The 14,908-nt window shown below is 48.9% G+C and overlaps 1 protein-coding gene across 1 annotated transcript in view; it reads left to right on the top strand.

Annotated features, from left to right (window-relative positions):
• The window catches only part of LOC135877812 (adenylate cyclase type 10-like), a 113,060-nt gene extending 103,621 nt beyond the window's left edge, over window positions 1–9,439 (top strand). Inside the window, 2 exon segments of the mRNA XM_065403360.1 lie at window positions 8,981–9,151; window positions 9,379–9,439. Coding sequence (XP_065259432.1) covers window positions 8,981–9,151; window positions 9,379–9,439 — 232 coding nt within the window.
• The last annotated feature ends 5,469 nt before the right edge of the window (window positions 9,440–14,908 follow it).

Genomic DNA, 14,908 nt, shown 5'->3' with positions numbered 1-14,908 from the left:
AGCTGAGACAGTCAGCCCTTCAAGGAGTCTGTTGTTGAGAGGCTTCTGGGGAGGCAGCATAGGAAGCCTGTGGGGACGAACGTTGATCCTAGCACTGAGAGATCTAATACTGCCGTGGAGATATTCTTCACATAAAGGCAGGAAATGTCTAATCAATAACTTGGGTTCAAACTGGTGAATGGAGAGGCTAGGAAAGAGCCTATCCTCCTACTTCCATCCCCCACCCTTTAATACTTTCAAATAGAAAGCATTTTCTCCACGCATGATCAGCAGAGTGAAAATGAAAAAGATAGCGGGTGCTGGCAGAAACATAAACAAGATATTGCAATAGTTCAACTAGGGAAAACCCCAGGGCCTGTGCGGCTCCGCTGTCCGCCATCAGAGTCCCTCACACTCAGGATTCCTTTGACTAATCTAGACTCCTCTAGACTTATTTCTACCTTGTCTGCAATTGTGTAAGGGAGTCTGAGCTGATCTCTTAAAGCCCAGGCGCTAGGAGAAGGTGTAAGTATGCATAAGGTCAGGTAAGGGAGGGCTACTGCACCTTTCTACACCCATCTGTTGCTTTTCTTGCTCAACTTCTTTTGTCTGGGCCCTTGGTTATACCCCATTAGATTCAGCTGGAGTCTCTCTGTCTCAGTGGGATTCACTGAGCCACATTCCGAAGTGAATTGGGGGGGATGTGGATTTCATCCTGGTAAGTGGGTGTGAGGTGTAAGCTGGTTGGACCGACATGCTGAGGGGAAAGGAGGATGGGGGAAGCCTTGACTCTTTCAGTCTCACTTTGACTCCTCTGTGTGGTGTTGGTCGAGTCAGATTCTGTCATCAGCAATAGAAGTAGCCAGGTGTGTGACTGTGAGAACAATGGGGTAGTATATTTCTGCAGGGTGAGAGCCCTAACTCTCTCTCAGTGGGGTTCAGAATCGAAGGCACTGGGTTACTTTGAGAAAGCCAGAGCAGTTTGCCAGCAGCAATGGTCTTCACTTACTTAAACTTGAGGGAACCAGAATGGTAGCAATGAACGCGCTTGTGAACTATTTCCCAGGCGTTTCCTTCTGTGTATTGAGGAATTCCCCCATCCCACTAGAAATGCACCTACAACCTACTCACCCTGTTCTGTTCTTGGATGACCACCCCTTTGTGGAATACAGGGTAACTGCTATAACAGGGGCACGTGGAAAGGAATCCAAAGGCTTTCAATGCCTACAGTTCCACCACTCACTGCCAAAGTATTATGGGTAGCTGTACCCCTTAAACCATTTGGAGCCTGAAGCTTGTGCACACACAACAGTTCGCTTACTGAGTGGGGCATCTCCCTGGGAGCACATAACCCCAGTGCTCTGGGATCTGCACTGCTGCCCATTGGTCTCCAGGTGAAGTTTAAGGTGTTGCTTACAAGGGATAAAGCTTTAAATGGGCTGGGACCAGACTACCTAGGGATCACCTCTCTCCCCCATACCAGACTGCCACAGCTGCAGTCAGCAGGGGCGCCCAAGCTGGATCCCTCTTGTTATTAAAGAGAATAGATGGCTGGCAGAACACTCTCTAGAAGGGCACTGGGACTATGGAACTTGTTTTCCTCTTTGTCCAAAATAGCCTGAATTTGGTGACCTTCTGGGCATGTTGCTAAAGACACCTGTTTGACTGGGGTTTTGGAGAGGGCTGAGGGATGCTTCCTAGGTCGATGAAAGGGTGGGAAGGAGCTTTTGTAGATGGACGAGTTCCTTTTTTGAATTGTTGTTGCTGGGACTTTGTAGCATCAGTTTTAGGTTAGAGGCCTAGAGCTTTGTAGAGGTGTGTCACAGATTCCTAGGATCAGTGCTGTGCCCTGGATTTTACACAGGCTCCTGGGAGTAACCCTTATTCTACACCTATGCTCAGGGCCGGCCCGACCATATAGGCAAACTAGGTGGTTGCCTAGGGCGCCAAATTAGACGGAAGTGATTTTTTTATACAGTATAATTGTGTTAGGATTAATGAAAAGTAAAAAAAATAAAAATAGTTATTTTTACATTGTTCATTTCAAATGCCAAGTAAATAAAGGTAAAAGCTCATTCTAGACTTCTCATTTTACTCTATATTGAATGTGGGGGGAGGCACCAAAGTCATAGTTTGCCTGGGGCTGGTCCTGCCTGTGCTACACACCAGTGTGGGCAGCATGTAGTGTATGTGTAGCTACATGATGCAGTGAAAAGCAATGGAGAGCTGCCAGAACCTTTCACTAACACGTGTTGTGACAAAGTTCCTCCTCTATCTTGGTGGGTCCTGCGCTTATTGGCGGATTTTCTTGCCTCAGAGATTCACCATGTGGGTTGGGGAACAGCCCAGAGACCTTCCCCTCTGGGAGAACCCACAGTCCAGGTCAATTGGGAGGTTTGGGGGGAACCCGGGCCCGCCCTCTACTCCGGGTTCCAGCCCAGGGCCCTGTGGACCGCAACTGTCTATAGTGCCTCCTGTAACAGCTGCATGACAGCTACAACTCCCTGGGCTACTTCCCCATAGCCTCCTCCAAACACCTTCCTTATTCTCACCACAGGACCTTCTTCCTGGTGTCTGATAACGCTTGTGCTCCTCAGTCCTCCAGCAGCACACCCTCTCACTCTCAGCTCCTCGCGCCTCTTGCTCCCAGCTCCTCACACTCCCCCCACAAACTGAAGTGAGCTCCTTTTTAAAACCCAGGTGCCCTGATTAGCCTGCCTTAATTCATTCTAGAAGCTTCTTCTTAATTGGCTCCAGGTGTCCTAATTAACCTGCCTGCCTTAACTGGTTCTAGCAGGTTCCTGATTACTCTAGTGCAGCCCCTGCTCTGGTCACTCAGGGAACAGAAAACTACTCATCCAGTGACCAGTATATTTGCCCTCTACCAGACTCCTGTACCCCACTGGTCTGGGTCTGTCACATATCCCTCCCCCCTGCTCAACGCCAAGGGGTTGGGCAGCTTGGGACGCCAGACAGTGCACACGTGACAAGCCATCGGCGTTGCCATGATGGCTCCCTGCTCTGTGTTGCACATGGAACTGGAAAGGTTGGAGGGATAAGAACCATCTGGTCACCCTTGTGTTCTTCTCCTTGTTCCGCTGCATCCATTGAAGAGGGGCATGGTCGGTCACGAGGACAAATCTGCGCCCGAGCAGGAAGTAGCGCAATGTTTCCATGGCCCATTTTACAGCGAGGCATTCTCTCTCCACCACTGCATATTTTTGTTCCCTTGGAAGGAGTTTCCGACTGAGGTATAAAATTGGGTGTTCCTCCTCCCCGACCATCTGTGATAGAACGGCCCCCAACCCTACTTCCGATGCATCCGTCTGCAGGATAAACTCCTTGGTGAAATCAGGGGCTATCAGTACGGGGTTATTGCAGAGGGCAGTCCGTAGGTCTGTGAATGCTTCCTCTGCTGCGTCAGACTATCTCACCAGATCAGGTCCACGGGCTTTCACTAGGTCTGTCAGGGGGCTTGCCCTTGTGGCAAAGTGGGGGATAAATCATCGGTAATACCCCACCACACCTAGGAACGCCCGGACTTGTTTCTTGCGACTTGGTCGGGGCCAATTTTGGATGGCCTCTAACTTGTCCACTTGGGGTTTTACCAGACCTTTCCCCACAATGTAGCCAAGATATTTGGCCTCCGTAAACCCTACAGCGCACTTGGCAGGGTTTGCTGTAAGGCCAGCATGCCTGAAGGTATCGAGGACTGCCTCCACCTTCTCCAGGTGGGTTTCCCAGTCTGGGGTATGAATGACCACATCGTCCAAGTAGGCAGCAGCATAACTGTTATGCGGGCGTAATAGCTTGTCCATGAGGCGCTGGAAGGTAGCTGGGGCCCCATGTAGTCCAAAAGGGAGGACAGTATATTGAAAAAGACCCTCTGGTGTAGAGAACGCAGTCTTTTCCTTTGCGTCTTCTGCAAGGGGAATCTGCCAGTACCCCTTTGTCAAGTCTAGGGTAGTCAAGTACCGGGCATTACCCAGACGGTCCACTAGCTCATCTATGCAAGGTATGGGGTACGCGTCGAACTGGGATACTTCGTTTAGTCGCCGGAAGTCGTTGCAAAATCTTGTGGTGCCATCAGGTTTGGGCACCAGCACGATTGGGCTGGACCACTGACTGTGGGATTCTTCGATGATCCCCAACTCCAGCATTTTTTTTACTTCTGCTTTTATTTCCTCCCTTTTTGCCGCTGGCACCCGATAGGGCCTCATTGTTACTCTGGTCCCAGGGTTCATGACGATGTGGTGATATGTCTCGGTTGTTCGACCCGGTTTTGTTGAGAACACATCTTGGTTCCGGAAGATCATCTCAGACCCCTCATTCTTCTGGTCTAGTGTTAAATCGGGAGACACTCTCACCTGTTTGGAAGGCTTGTTTTCCTGGGTTAGGTCTTTTTGGACCGTTGTGCATGCCTCTTGTGCATGCCAGGGTTTCAGAAGGTTAACGTGATAAATCTGTTCTTGTTTTCTGCATCCTGGCTGCCACATCTTGTAGGTTACTTGCCCCACGGGTTCAACCACCTCATAGGGCCCCTGCCATTGGGCCAGAAGCTTGCTTTCTGCCGTGGGTACCAACACCATAACCCGATCCCCTGGTTGGAACTGTCGCACTTTTGCCTGGCGATTGTAATGGGTTCGCTGGGCCTCCTGTGCCTTCTCCAAATGTTCCCGTATAATAGGGGTAACCCGGGCTATCCGGTCTCGCATCTGCATTACATGCTCTATTATATTTCTCCCCTCATTGGGTTCCTCTTCCCAGATCTCTTTGGCGATATCTAGTATGCCATGGGGGTGACGCCCGTATAATAACTCGAAGGGGGAAAACCCAGTTGAGGCCTGTGGTACCTCCCGGATAGCGAACATAAGGTACGGTAGTAGGGTGTCCCAATCCTTCCCATCCCGACTTACCACCTTCCTTATCATAGCCTTGAGGGTTCGGTTAAACCTTTCTACCAACCCATCAGTCTGTGGATGGTAGACCGAAGTTCTCAGGGTATGTATATGGAGCAGCGTACAGAGGTCCTTCGTTAGCTTCGACATAAATGGGGTTCCTTGGTTGGTTAATATCTCCTTCGGTAGCCCCATTCGGGCAAAGATCCCCACCAGCTCTTTGGCTATGGTTTTAGAGGCCGTGTTCCGCAGGGGGACGGCTTCTGGGTAGCGAGTAGCATAGTCCAAAACAACAAGTATATATTGGTGGCCCCGAGCCGTCTTCTCCAGGGGTCCCACTAGGGCCATGGCTATTCGCTTGAAGGGGACCTCTATGATGGGAAGGGGTACTAAAGGTGCCCTCAAGTGGGGATGGGGACTGTGCAGCTGACACTCCGGGCAGGAGGCACAGTACCTCCGCACTTCTTCATGTACTCCGGGCCAGAAGAACCGTCGTAGGACTCGTGCCAGGGTCTTCTCTACCCCCAAATGCCCCCCAAAAAGATGACTATGAGCAAGACTTAATACAGCGTTCTGGTGTTTTTGAGGTACTAGGATCTGCTGTACCTTCTGCCTCTGTACTGGTGCAACCCGGTATAAGAGATCCTTCTTCATTATGAAGTAGGGTCCTGGTCCCTGGGTTTTCCCTTCCACGGGGACCCCATCTATTTCAGTCACTTCCTTCCTAATGTTGTCATACCTTGGGTCTTCTGCCTGGTCCCGTCCAAAATTTCCTCTCCCGGGGCTAATCTGCCCAAGATCTAGGGGCCCAGTCTCTGTTGCCTCTACTGGTTCAGAAACATTAGGGTGGGGGGTCAGACTCAGGTGCTTCTCCCTCCTGTGTGGCCTCCTTTTCAGCTGCGCGGGTCCGCCTACCTACAAGAGCGACCCTCTCTCTTTGGGTCAGTATTCGGGTTCCCAAGGCCTTGGCTGCCCTTCTTTCCCTTTTTGTCTTTCTACCCTGTCTGGGAGTGGAGAACAAATCTGGGGATATTTCAGAGAAGATTGGGGGTTGACAGTCTGCTGTGGATGCCTCATCAATTTTAGGGTCCCCATCTTTCTCCAATCCCCCTACTGGGAGTAAGTTTCCAAACCCTGGGAAGTCCCTCCCTATGAGCACCGGGAATGGGAGTTTAGGGACTACACCTGCTGCTACCTCAGTAGTGTTCCCTTGGATCTCGATTTTTACTGGGATGGTGGGGTAGTAACTAACTGTCCCATGGACACATGTTATCCCCATACGTTTAGCCTGCAGCAGCTGACTACGCTTCACGAGCTTCCCTGAGATAAGCGTGATAGCACTCCCCGAATCAACCAGTGCCGTAGTCCCTACCCCATTTAGTTTCACTGGTCTGGTATACATATGTGGGGTTAGTGAGACCCCCACAAGGTGGATTAGGGAGCATCGATCTGCCCAGTTCCCCAGGTTACACTGCATAGGCTCCTCAGCATTGGGACACTGTGCAGCTATGTGTCCCCACTCCCCGCAGGCATAACATCTGTATGGAGCCCTAGGCGTTCCCCGGTCTCTTGGTTTGGGCAGTCTAACATCACGATCCTCTTCTCCCTCAGTGCTCCGACTCTTTGTGGCCTCTGATGGGCCTTCAGCCTCTCTCTTTTTCCATCTGGGCCCTCCTGGTGGCCCAGTCACCCGAACTTTAGGGCTTGGTGCTGCTAGTTTAACCCGGGGTGCCTCTTCCTTAACTGGTCGGGTCAGCTCCCTCGCTGTCCTTCGCCTCTCTACCAGGGCGACAACCTCATCATAGGTGGAGGGTTCGTTCTGGCTTACCCAGGCACAAAGGTCTGGTGGTAGTCCCCTCATGTATCGGTCAATGACCAGAACCGCTAGTATCTCTTCCGGACTCCGGGACTCTGTTTGCAACCACTTTCGTGCGAGATGGATGAGGTCATACAATTGGGACCGTGGGGTTTTGTCTTCCTGGTACCTCCAACCATGATACTGCTGGGCCCGCACTGCTGTCGTTACCCCAGATCTGGCCAGGATCTCTGCTTTCAGCTGGGGGTAGTCTGCCGCAGCCTCTTCAGGCAGATTATGGTAGGCCTTCTGGGCCTCCCCACACAGGAATGGGGCAAGGATGCCAGACCACTGATCTCGAGGTCAGGCCTCCCGTAGGGCTGTCCTCTCAAAGGCCAGAAGGTATGCCTCTACATCATCCTCCCGTGTCATTTTCTGCAGCCAATGGCTGGTCCGTATGAGCCGCATCCCATCATGGCCACGATTCAGCTCTGTAAGGGACTTTACCTGGTTTACCAGTTCCCGCAACATAGCTCGATCTTGAGGAGCCTGGTCCATCAGCAGGCGATTAGTCTCTTACTGCAGCCGCACTGCCTCCTGTTGGGCGGCTGCCTGGACACGGGTAGCCTCCTGCTGGGCCGCCGTAGCTTGTATCAGTGCCCGCACTACATCATCCATTGTGGTGGGAAAAAAATAAACCCTCTCCTTTTTTTTTTGTTTTTTGTTTTGTTTAAATCACCCTCCTTCTTCCACCACGCTGTGCACCCCAAGATCCCACTCCTGACACCAGTGTGACAAAGTTCCTCCTCTATCTTGGTGGGTCCTGCGCTTATTGGCGGATTTTCTTGCCTCAGAGATTCACCATGTGGGTTGGGGAACAGCCCAGAGACCTTCCCCTCTGGGAAAACCCACAGTCCAGGTCAATTGGGAGGTTTGGGGGGAACCCGGGCCCGCCCTCTACTCCGGGTTCCAGCCCAGGGCCCTGTGGACTGCAGCTGTCTATAGTGCCTCCTGTAACAGCTGCATGACAGCTACAACTCCCTGGGCTACTTCCCCATAGCCTCCTCCAAACACCTTCCTTATTCTCACCACAGGACCTTCTTCCTGGTGTCTGATAACGCTTGTGCTCCTCAGTCCTCCAGCAGCACACCCTCTCACTCTCAGCTCCTCGCGCCTCTTGCTCCCAGCTCCTCACACTCCCCCCACAAACTGAAGTGAGCTCCTTTTTAAAACCCAGGTGCCCTGATTAGCCTGCCTTAATTCATTCTAGAAGCTTCTTCTTAATTGGCTCCAGGTGTCCTAATTAGCCTGCCTGCCTTAACTGGTTCTAGCAGGTTCCTGATTACTCTAGTGCAGCCCCTGCTCTGGTCACTCAGGGAACAGAAAACTACTCATCCAGTGACCAGTATATTTGCCCTCTACCAGACTCCTGTACCCCACTGGTCTGGGTCTGTCACAGTGTATATATAAACAGCAGTGTAGACTGGGCAGGCAGTAGTGTGAGTAGGGAGCAGTGTAGGGTAAGTACTCAGGTACATACCCCCGCCCTTTAGGTGCATCTTTACTCACCTACGCCATGCCTCACTGATGAAACTGCTATTATACACGAACTAGAGGGGCTACATGAATATGTACATTACATGCAATGTAAATGCACCCTTAATGTGTCAGATACCCAAGTGCTCACACTTTTTACAGAAGGGTAGGCCATCTGAGCTCCATCTTTGCTGTCTCCATACCTTGTCTATGCCTAAGTCTGAAGTGAGAGCCTCAGTGTGTCTGAGCCCAGATTTTGATATAGGCCCTGCCTGACCCCTGTTGTCTGTTTTCCAGACTCAACCACGTTGTCTTCACGTGTTCAGCTGCCTCTCTTGCTAGGTGTTAATTTTTTGGTCTTTTGGCATTTCCATTGTCTCTGTAGGGTCTTCCATTCAGATGCATTGATTCCATTCCAGCTTCTAATGGCACATTGATACCAACCCAGACAGCTACATGTCCTGACTCAAACCCCTCATGCCTTCCTTCTGTTCCAGGAGGAGCATTTTAACCCCTCTGTGTCCAATGGGTAATAAAAATACCAAGTCAGATGGGTCAATTGAGATGCATACTGTTCTTACAAGTATTACAGAAAAATCTACTTTCATTACAAGGTGTCTTTTTATTATTCAAATTGAAATAAATAAAATTATTTCTATTGTCTCTGAATTAAGAATCTCTTTAGAGATGCACACTGGTCTCAGTGACTGGAAATGCAGAGAATGGGGTATAAACAGATAGTCATTTTGCTGTCTGTTTTTGTCTCCTGTAGATTGACGAATTGTGATTTCACAGCTGCTTGTTGTGGGGATCTCTCCTCTGTTCTTAGCACCAGACAGACCCTGACAGAGTTGGACCTGAGGAACAACAAACTGGAAGATTCAGGAATGAGGCTGCTGTGTGAGGGACTGAAACATCCAAACTGCAAACTGCAGAATCTAAGGTAAGTAATAGCTGATTCTTTAGTCTGTGCCTGTTAATGTTGTAGTGTTGAGTTATGTTCTTTTAATCCAGAACACCGTATCCTACAGTGCGTGGATCCCAGCCCTGGACCCTCCCAACTTTGCTCCCAAGGCAAAGAACAGAGAGCCACTGATGTGTTCATTGGTTGCATTTTACTAGTTAAACAATTGAACAATGTTGTGAGCTCCACCTTTGGCTCCTGTTCAGGGTAAAGCAGCTGTGCAGCTGCCCTAAAGGTGCAGCCAATGATCCTGCTGACACAGGGTAATCCTGGGTATGCAAAATAGGTATAGCCAGTTCTGTGCCACCCATGTCCCCATCCCGACTGGGGTGTGTGCAGAGGCATGGAGGGTGTATGTCAGGGGCAGGATAGGGTGGGGCAGAGTGCATGGAGCTCCACCAGAAGCTAGGCTGGCAAAGCAGCTGGGGTAACTTAGAGCACCTTGAGGTTCTTCCAAGTTATGCCAGAGACTGTTTGGGCCACTGCTTGGCCCTGAAACAGGAAGATAGAATGGGGGTTCAGAGCCAATTGCTTCACTTCCAGGTCTCCTTGTTGTCCTCATTGGTACCAAGTGTGAACTTGATACAGCTGAGGACAGAGTCTAGTGCACAGCATATTTCCCTGCTAGAAACATAATTACTTTATTCAGTCAAGCAATAATAATGACAGACACCCCACTTCTGAATGGGAGCTATCACTCCTGCTCTCTTAAAAGGTCTGGAGACTAAAGAAAATTAAACACTTTGTTCTTCCCAACTGGCTGTAAACAATGAATGTGAATAAATATCAACATTAATGTGTTTTCCTCAAAGAGGCTGGGAAACAGGTTATTTCTGGCCAAAGTGTCACTGTAATGCTTCCCGGGGTACCCAAAGCTGGGAGGCACTTCGCTACAATCTGCTGGTAGCGTGAGGTTCCCCAACTCCGCCAGTCACTAGCAACATAAGCCCTCCCCTCTAGGCCTCACGGTCCTTCTGCAGATTAGTGATAGACACCCTCCAACCCCCGACCCCTCCAAGTGTCCCCCTGGAGCGTTCAGCCCCTCGCCCACTGGATACTCATGTATTTACAGATATGCTGTTCCCAAAAGAACAGTATACCTCAGGTTGCCAGTTTCACCTCAGGATCACCACTCTGCTCAAATCACACTTAGATTTGCTTATACTGAAAAGAATCATAGGACTGGAAGGAACCTTGAGAGGTCATCAACTCCAGTCCCTGCACTCTTGGCAGGACCAAGCACTATCTAGACCATTCCTGACAGGTGTTTGTCTAACCTGCCTTTAGAAATCTCCAGTGATGGAGATTCCACAACCTCTGTAGGCAATTTATTCCAGTGCTTAACCACCCTGACAGTTAGGAAATTTTTCCTAATGTCCAACCTAAACCTCCATTGCTGCAATTTAAGCCCATTGCTTCTTGTCCTATCATCAAAGGTTAAGGAGAATAATTTTTCTTCCTCCTCCTTGTAACAACCTTTTAGATACTTGAAAACTGTTATCATGTCCCCTCTCAGTTTTCTCTTTTCCAGACTAAACAAACCCAATTCTTTCAATCTTCCCTCATAGGTCATATTTTCCAGATCCCTAATCATCCTTGTTGCTCTTCTCTGGACTTTCTCCAATTTGTTCACATCTTTCCTGAAATGTGGCACCCAGAACTGGACACAATACTCGAGTTGAGGCCTAATCAGCGCAGAGTAGAGGAGAAAAATTACTTCTCGTGTCTTGCTTAAAACACTCCTATTAATACATCCCAGAATGATGTTTGCTTTTTTTGCAACAGCGTTACACTGTTGACTCATATTTAGCTTGTGGTCCACTATGACCCCTAAATCCCTTTCCGCAAGTACTCCTTCCTAGGCAGTCATTTCCCATTTTGTATGTGTGTAACAGATTGTTCCTTCCTAAGTGGAGTGCATTTGTCCTTATTGAATTTCATCCTATTTACCTCAGATCATTTCTCTAGTTTGTCCAGATCATTTTGAATTTTCATCCTATCCTCTAAGGCACTTGCTTGGTATCATCTGCAAACTTAATAAGTATACTCACTATGGCATGACCTAAATCCTTGATGGAGACATTGAAAAGAACTGGACCCAGAATTGATCCCTGCAGAACCCCTCTCGTTAAACGCAGAACCCCTCCCAGCCTGACTGTGAACCATTGATAACTATTCTTTGGGAGCAGTTTTCCAACCAGTTATGCATCAACCTTATAGTAACTCCGTCTAGGTTGTATTTCCCTACTTTCTTAATGAGAAGGTCATGCAAGACTGTATCAAAAGCCTTACTAAAGTCTAAATATACCACATCTACCGCATCCCCTCTCCCATCCACAAGACTTGTTACCCTGTCAAAGAAAGCTATCAGGTTGGTTTGACATGATTTGTTCATGACAAATCCACACTGATTATCACTTATCACCTTATCTTCTAGATATTTGCAAATTGATTCCTTAATTATTTGCTCCATTATCTTACCTGGTACAGAAGTTAAGCTGACTGGTCTGTAATTGCCTGGGTTTCCCTTGTTTCCCTTTTAATAGATAGGCACTATATGTGCTCTTTTCCAGTCTTCTGGAATCTCCCCATCTTCTATGACTTTTCAAAGATAATAGCTAATGGCTCAGATATTTCCTCAGTCAATTCCTTGAGTATTCTAGGATGCATTTCACCAGGCCCTGGTGACTTGAAGACATCTAACTTGTCCAAGTAACTTTTAACTTGTTCTTTCCCTATTTTAACATCTGAACCTACCCCATTTTCACTGGCATTCTCTATGGCAACCTTCTTGGTGAAAACTGAAACAAAGAAGTCATTAAGCACTTCTGCCATTTCCACATTTTCTGTTATTGTTTTCCCCTCTTCATGAGTAACGGGCCTACCCTCTCCTTGGTCTTCCTCTTGCTTCTAATGTATTTGTAGAATGTTTTCTTGTTACCCTTTATATCTCTAACTAGTTTGATCTCGTTTTGTGCCTTGGCCTTTCTAATTTTGCCCCTACATACATGTGTTATTTGTTTATATTCCTCCTTTGTAATTTGACCTTGTTTCCACTTTTTGTAGGACTCTTTTTTGATTTTTAGATCATTTGAGATAGTCACTTTTGATCTGCTGAGGGTCATACCTCGCAGTATCATTAGTGCCCACATTGATGAGTAGCATGGGGTAGTAGACAGAGGGCCGGATGATCCTCGACAATCCCTCCGTAACGTCTCGGATACGGGCCCCTGGAAGGCAGGGTCAGGGTAACAGATGGGTGCCTCCGTCCCCCTCAGAAGAGAGTCTCCAACCACCACTACTCTAAGTTTCCTCCTGGGAGTGGTGGCTGAAGACCTCCCAGCATTGGGGGTACACGGCTTCTCCTCCTTCACCTTAGCAGGCGCTTCCTCATCTCTAATTGCCAGAGCAGCATAACGGTTCTCCATCAACATAGGATGGGTGTCGTGGTGGAGCACTGCCTGCTGCCAGAAGTAACCAGCTGCCAGTGTCTTCCCTCTGCCAGAGTCATATCTGGGGGGAGGGATAGCTCAGTGGTTTGAGCATTGGTCTGCTAAACCCAGGGTTGTGAGTTCAGTCCTTGAGGGGGCCACTTAGGGATCTGGGGCAAAATCAGTACTTGGTTCTGCTAGTGAAGGCAGGGGGCTGGACTCGATGATCTTTCAAGGTCCCTTCCAGTTCTAGGAGATAGGATATCCTTCTCCCCCAGTGGTGTGCCAGGAGTCCTCTGTAGCTGGATAACTTCCCCTGCCTTTGACGTCTCCACATCAATACTCTTGAGGAATTCCTGAATTCCTCATGTGCATGGATGCTCCTCAGCCTAGCCACCTCCTCCTGTAGCTCTCCCACCTGCTTCCTGAGAGATTTCCCCAGCAGGCACCTTTCGCACTGGATGGTCCCCTCAGCCTGGTTTTCTGTGAGTGGGAAATGCAGGCCACAGTCTCTGCAAAACCACACCAGGATCTGGGTAGAGGCATCCATGGTCGGGTTCTCTGTCTGGCTACAGGTGCAAGTGGAGGAGATAGGAGCAGTATTGGCACAGGTGATACAGCCCTTCCTAACCATAGTCACTGCCTCAAGACTCTCTCCTACAAACCCGCTTTCAAACTCCCCTGTTTGTGGTCCCCTGGTCGCTTAGCCTCTGGCTTTTAAGGCCTTCTCTGCTAGGTCAGTCCTATCCTCTTGTTAATCACACAGGGGGAAGGTGATCACTAGCCTGATTGAGGCTGATCAAGGGTGATCAAGGCAACAAGGCTCAAACAGTCCCCAGACACACAATCCCAACTGACCCAATAACTGAAATAAACCTGAAAGAGAAAGAAAGACACAAACAAACAGTCAAGCAAACTCAAACTCACTCACCCCAAGGTTCATACTCACACCTTGTTTGTTTCGGCAGAGGGATTGCCTTCTCATTCTCCCCCTCTCAAACTCTCCTGTTTGCAGTCCCCTGTTCGCTAGCTCCCCCTGATAATATACTTTATCAAACAGGAGAGTATCTCACGCAAAGTTTTCCCCCCAGTCATTAACAGTCAGGCTGGTTATAACCCTCCGTTCATAAAACAGGCAGCTGGCAGCTAGGTAAAAGATACTGGGTGTCTCTCTGCATTCCCCTGATAAAGCAGGCTAATTAAGTTGACCTAGGTTATGTCAATGTACAGCCACTGCAGTAATTGAATCTGTTTTACATGTCCAAACCAGGCTCCTTGTGTCGGTGGTGTGCGCGCTCACTAGGAGCGCTTGCACCAATTAAACTGCCATTGGGGGATGGTTTCTGAAAGGCAGCAACAGCTGATGTAGGCAACAGTGTCTACACTGACACTGCATTGACTTAACTACATTGCCTTAAGTGCTACACCTCTTGTGGAGGTGGAGTTAAGTCGGTGTAGTGGGTGAGTTGCATTGGTGGGAGCTACATTTTAGTGTAGATGATTACAGAGTTAGGTTGACATAAAATGAATGATGTTGACCTAACTGTGTAGTGTAGACCAGCCCTAATTCTTTGAGCTTCATCACAAACAGGACACCCTCCTGCTGTATGCTCCTTCTTGGAGATTTTGTGATCTCTTGTCAATTTCACAATCTTGATTAGCTAGTGGCTCTATATGCAGATAGACTTACATTGTAAGACACACAATACACAATGGACAGCCAGGCAGAGATAAGCATCTCCTACCCACTGCTGGATAAAACCTGTTCATCACCTTCAGGTGACCTGTCTTAATTTACATAGCTTTAGAACATAGTTCTCACTATAGACACATAACTCCTTAAACATCATTTGTACATGCATCTCACCATGATTAGGACAACCAATGTGTTACTGGCTGTTGTAGAGTCCTTACATACTGCCCCTTTGGTGCACAATTATGTAGACATCAGGTCCAAGGGATCCCTTGCAAACCACTGTGCACCTCTTATGCCCTCACCCAGTTGGCACCAAGAGATGTCTGGGTCACAGTCATACTGATAACACGGCTCAGCCAGCAAGTGTCACTGAGAGCGGGCTGTGGGCTGGCCCCCACCTACTTTCCCTGGCTCTCAGGATCCTGCCACCCAGCCTTCTCTCCCTACTGCCTGCAGCCTGCTGCTCACCCTCACACACATTGGCCATCTCTCTGTCAGCCAGATTCACTGTCCCCAGGATATCACTTTGCACTCCTTATTACTCTGGTTAACACAGCACCCACTACTGGCTAGGTGCTGATCTGAGTCCCTGCCAGTCCCAGAATATCC

The sequence above is a fragment of the Emys orbicularis genome, chromosome 4, assembly GCF_028017835.1.
Source record: "Emys orbicularis isolate rEmyOrb1 chromosome 4, rEmyOrb1.hap1, whole genome shotgun sequence".
Taxonomy (NCBI): domain Eukaryota; kingdom Metazoa; phylum Chordata; order Testudines; family Emydidae; genus Emys; species Emys orbicularis.
This window is presented reverse-complemented; position numbering and strand designations above follow the sequence as displayed.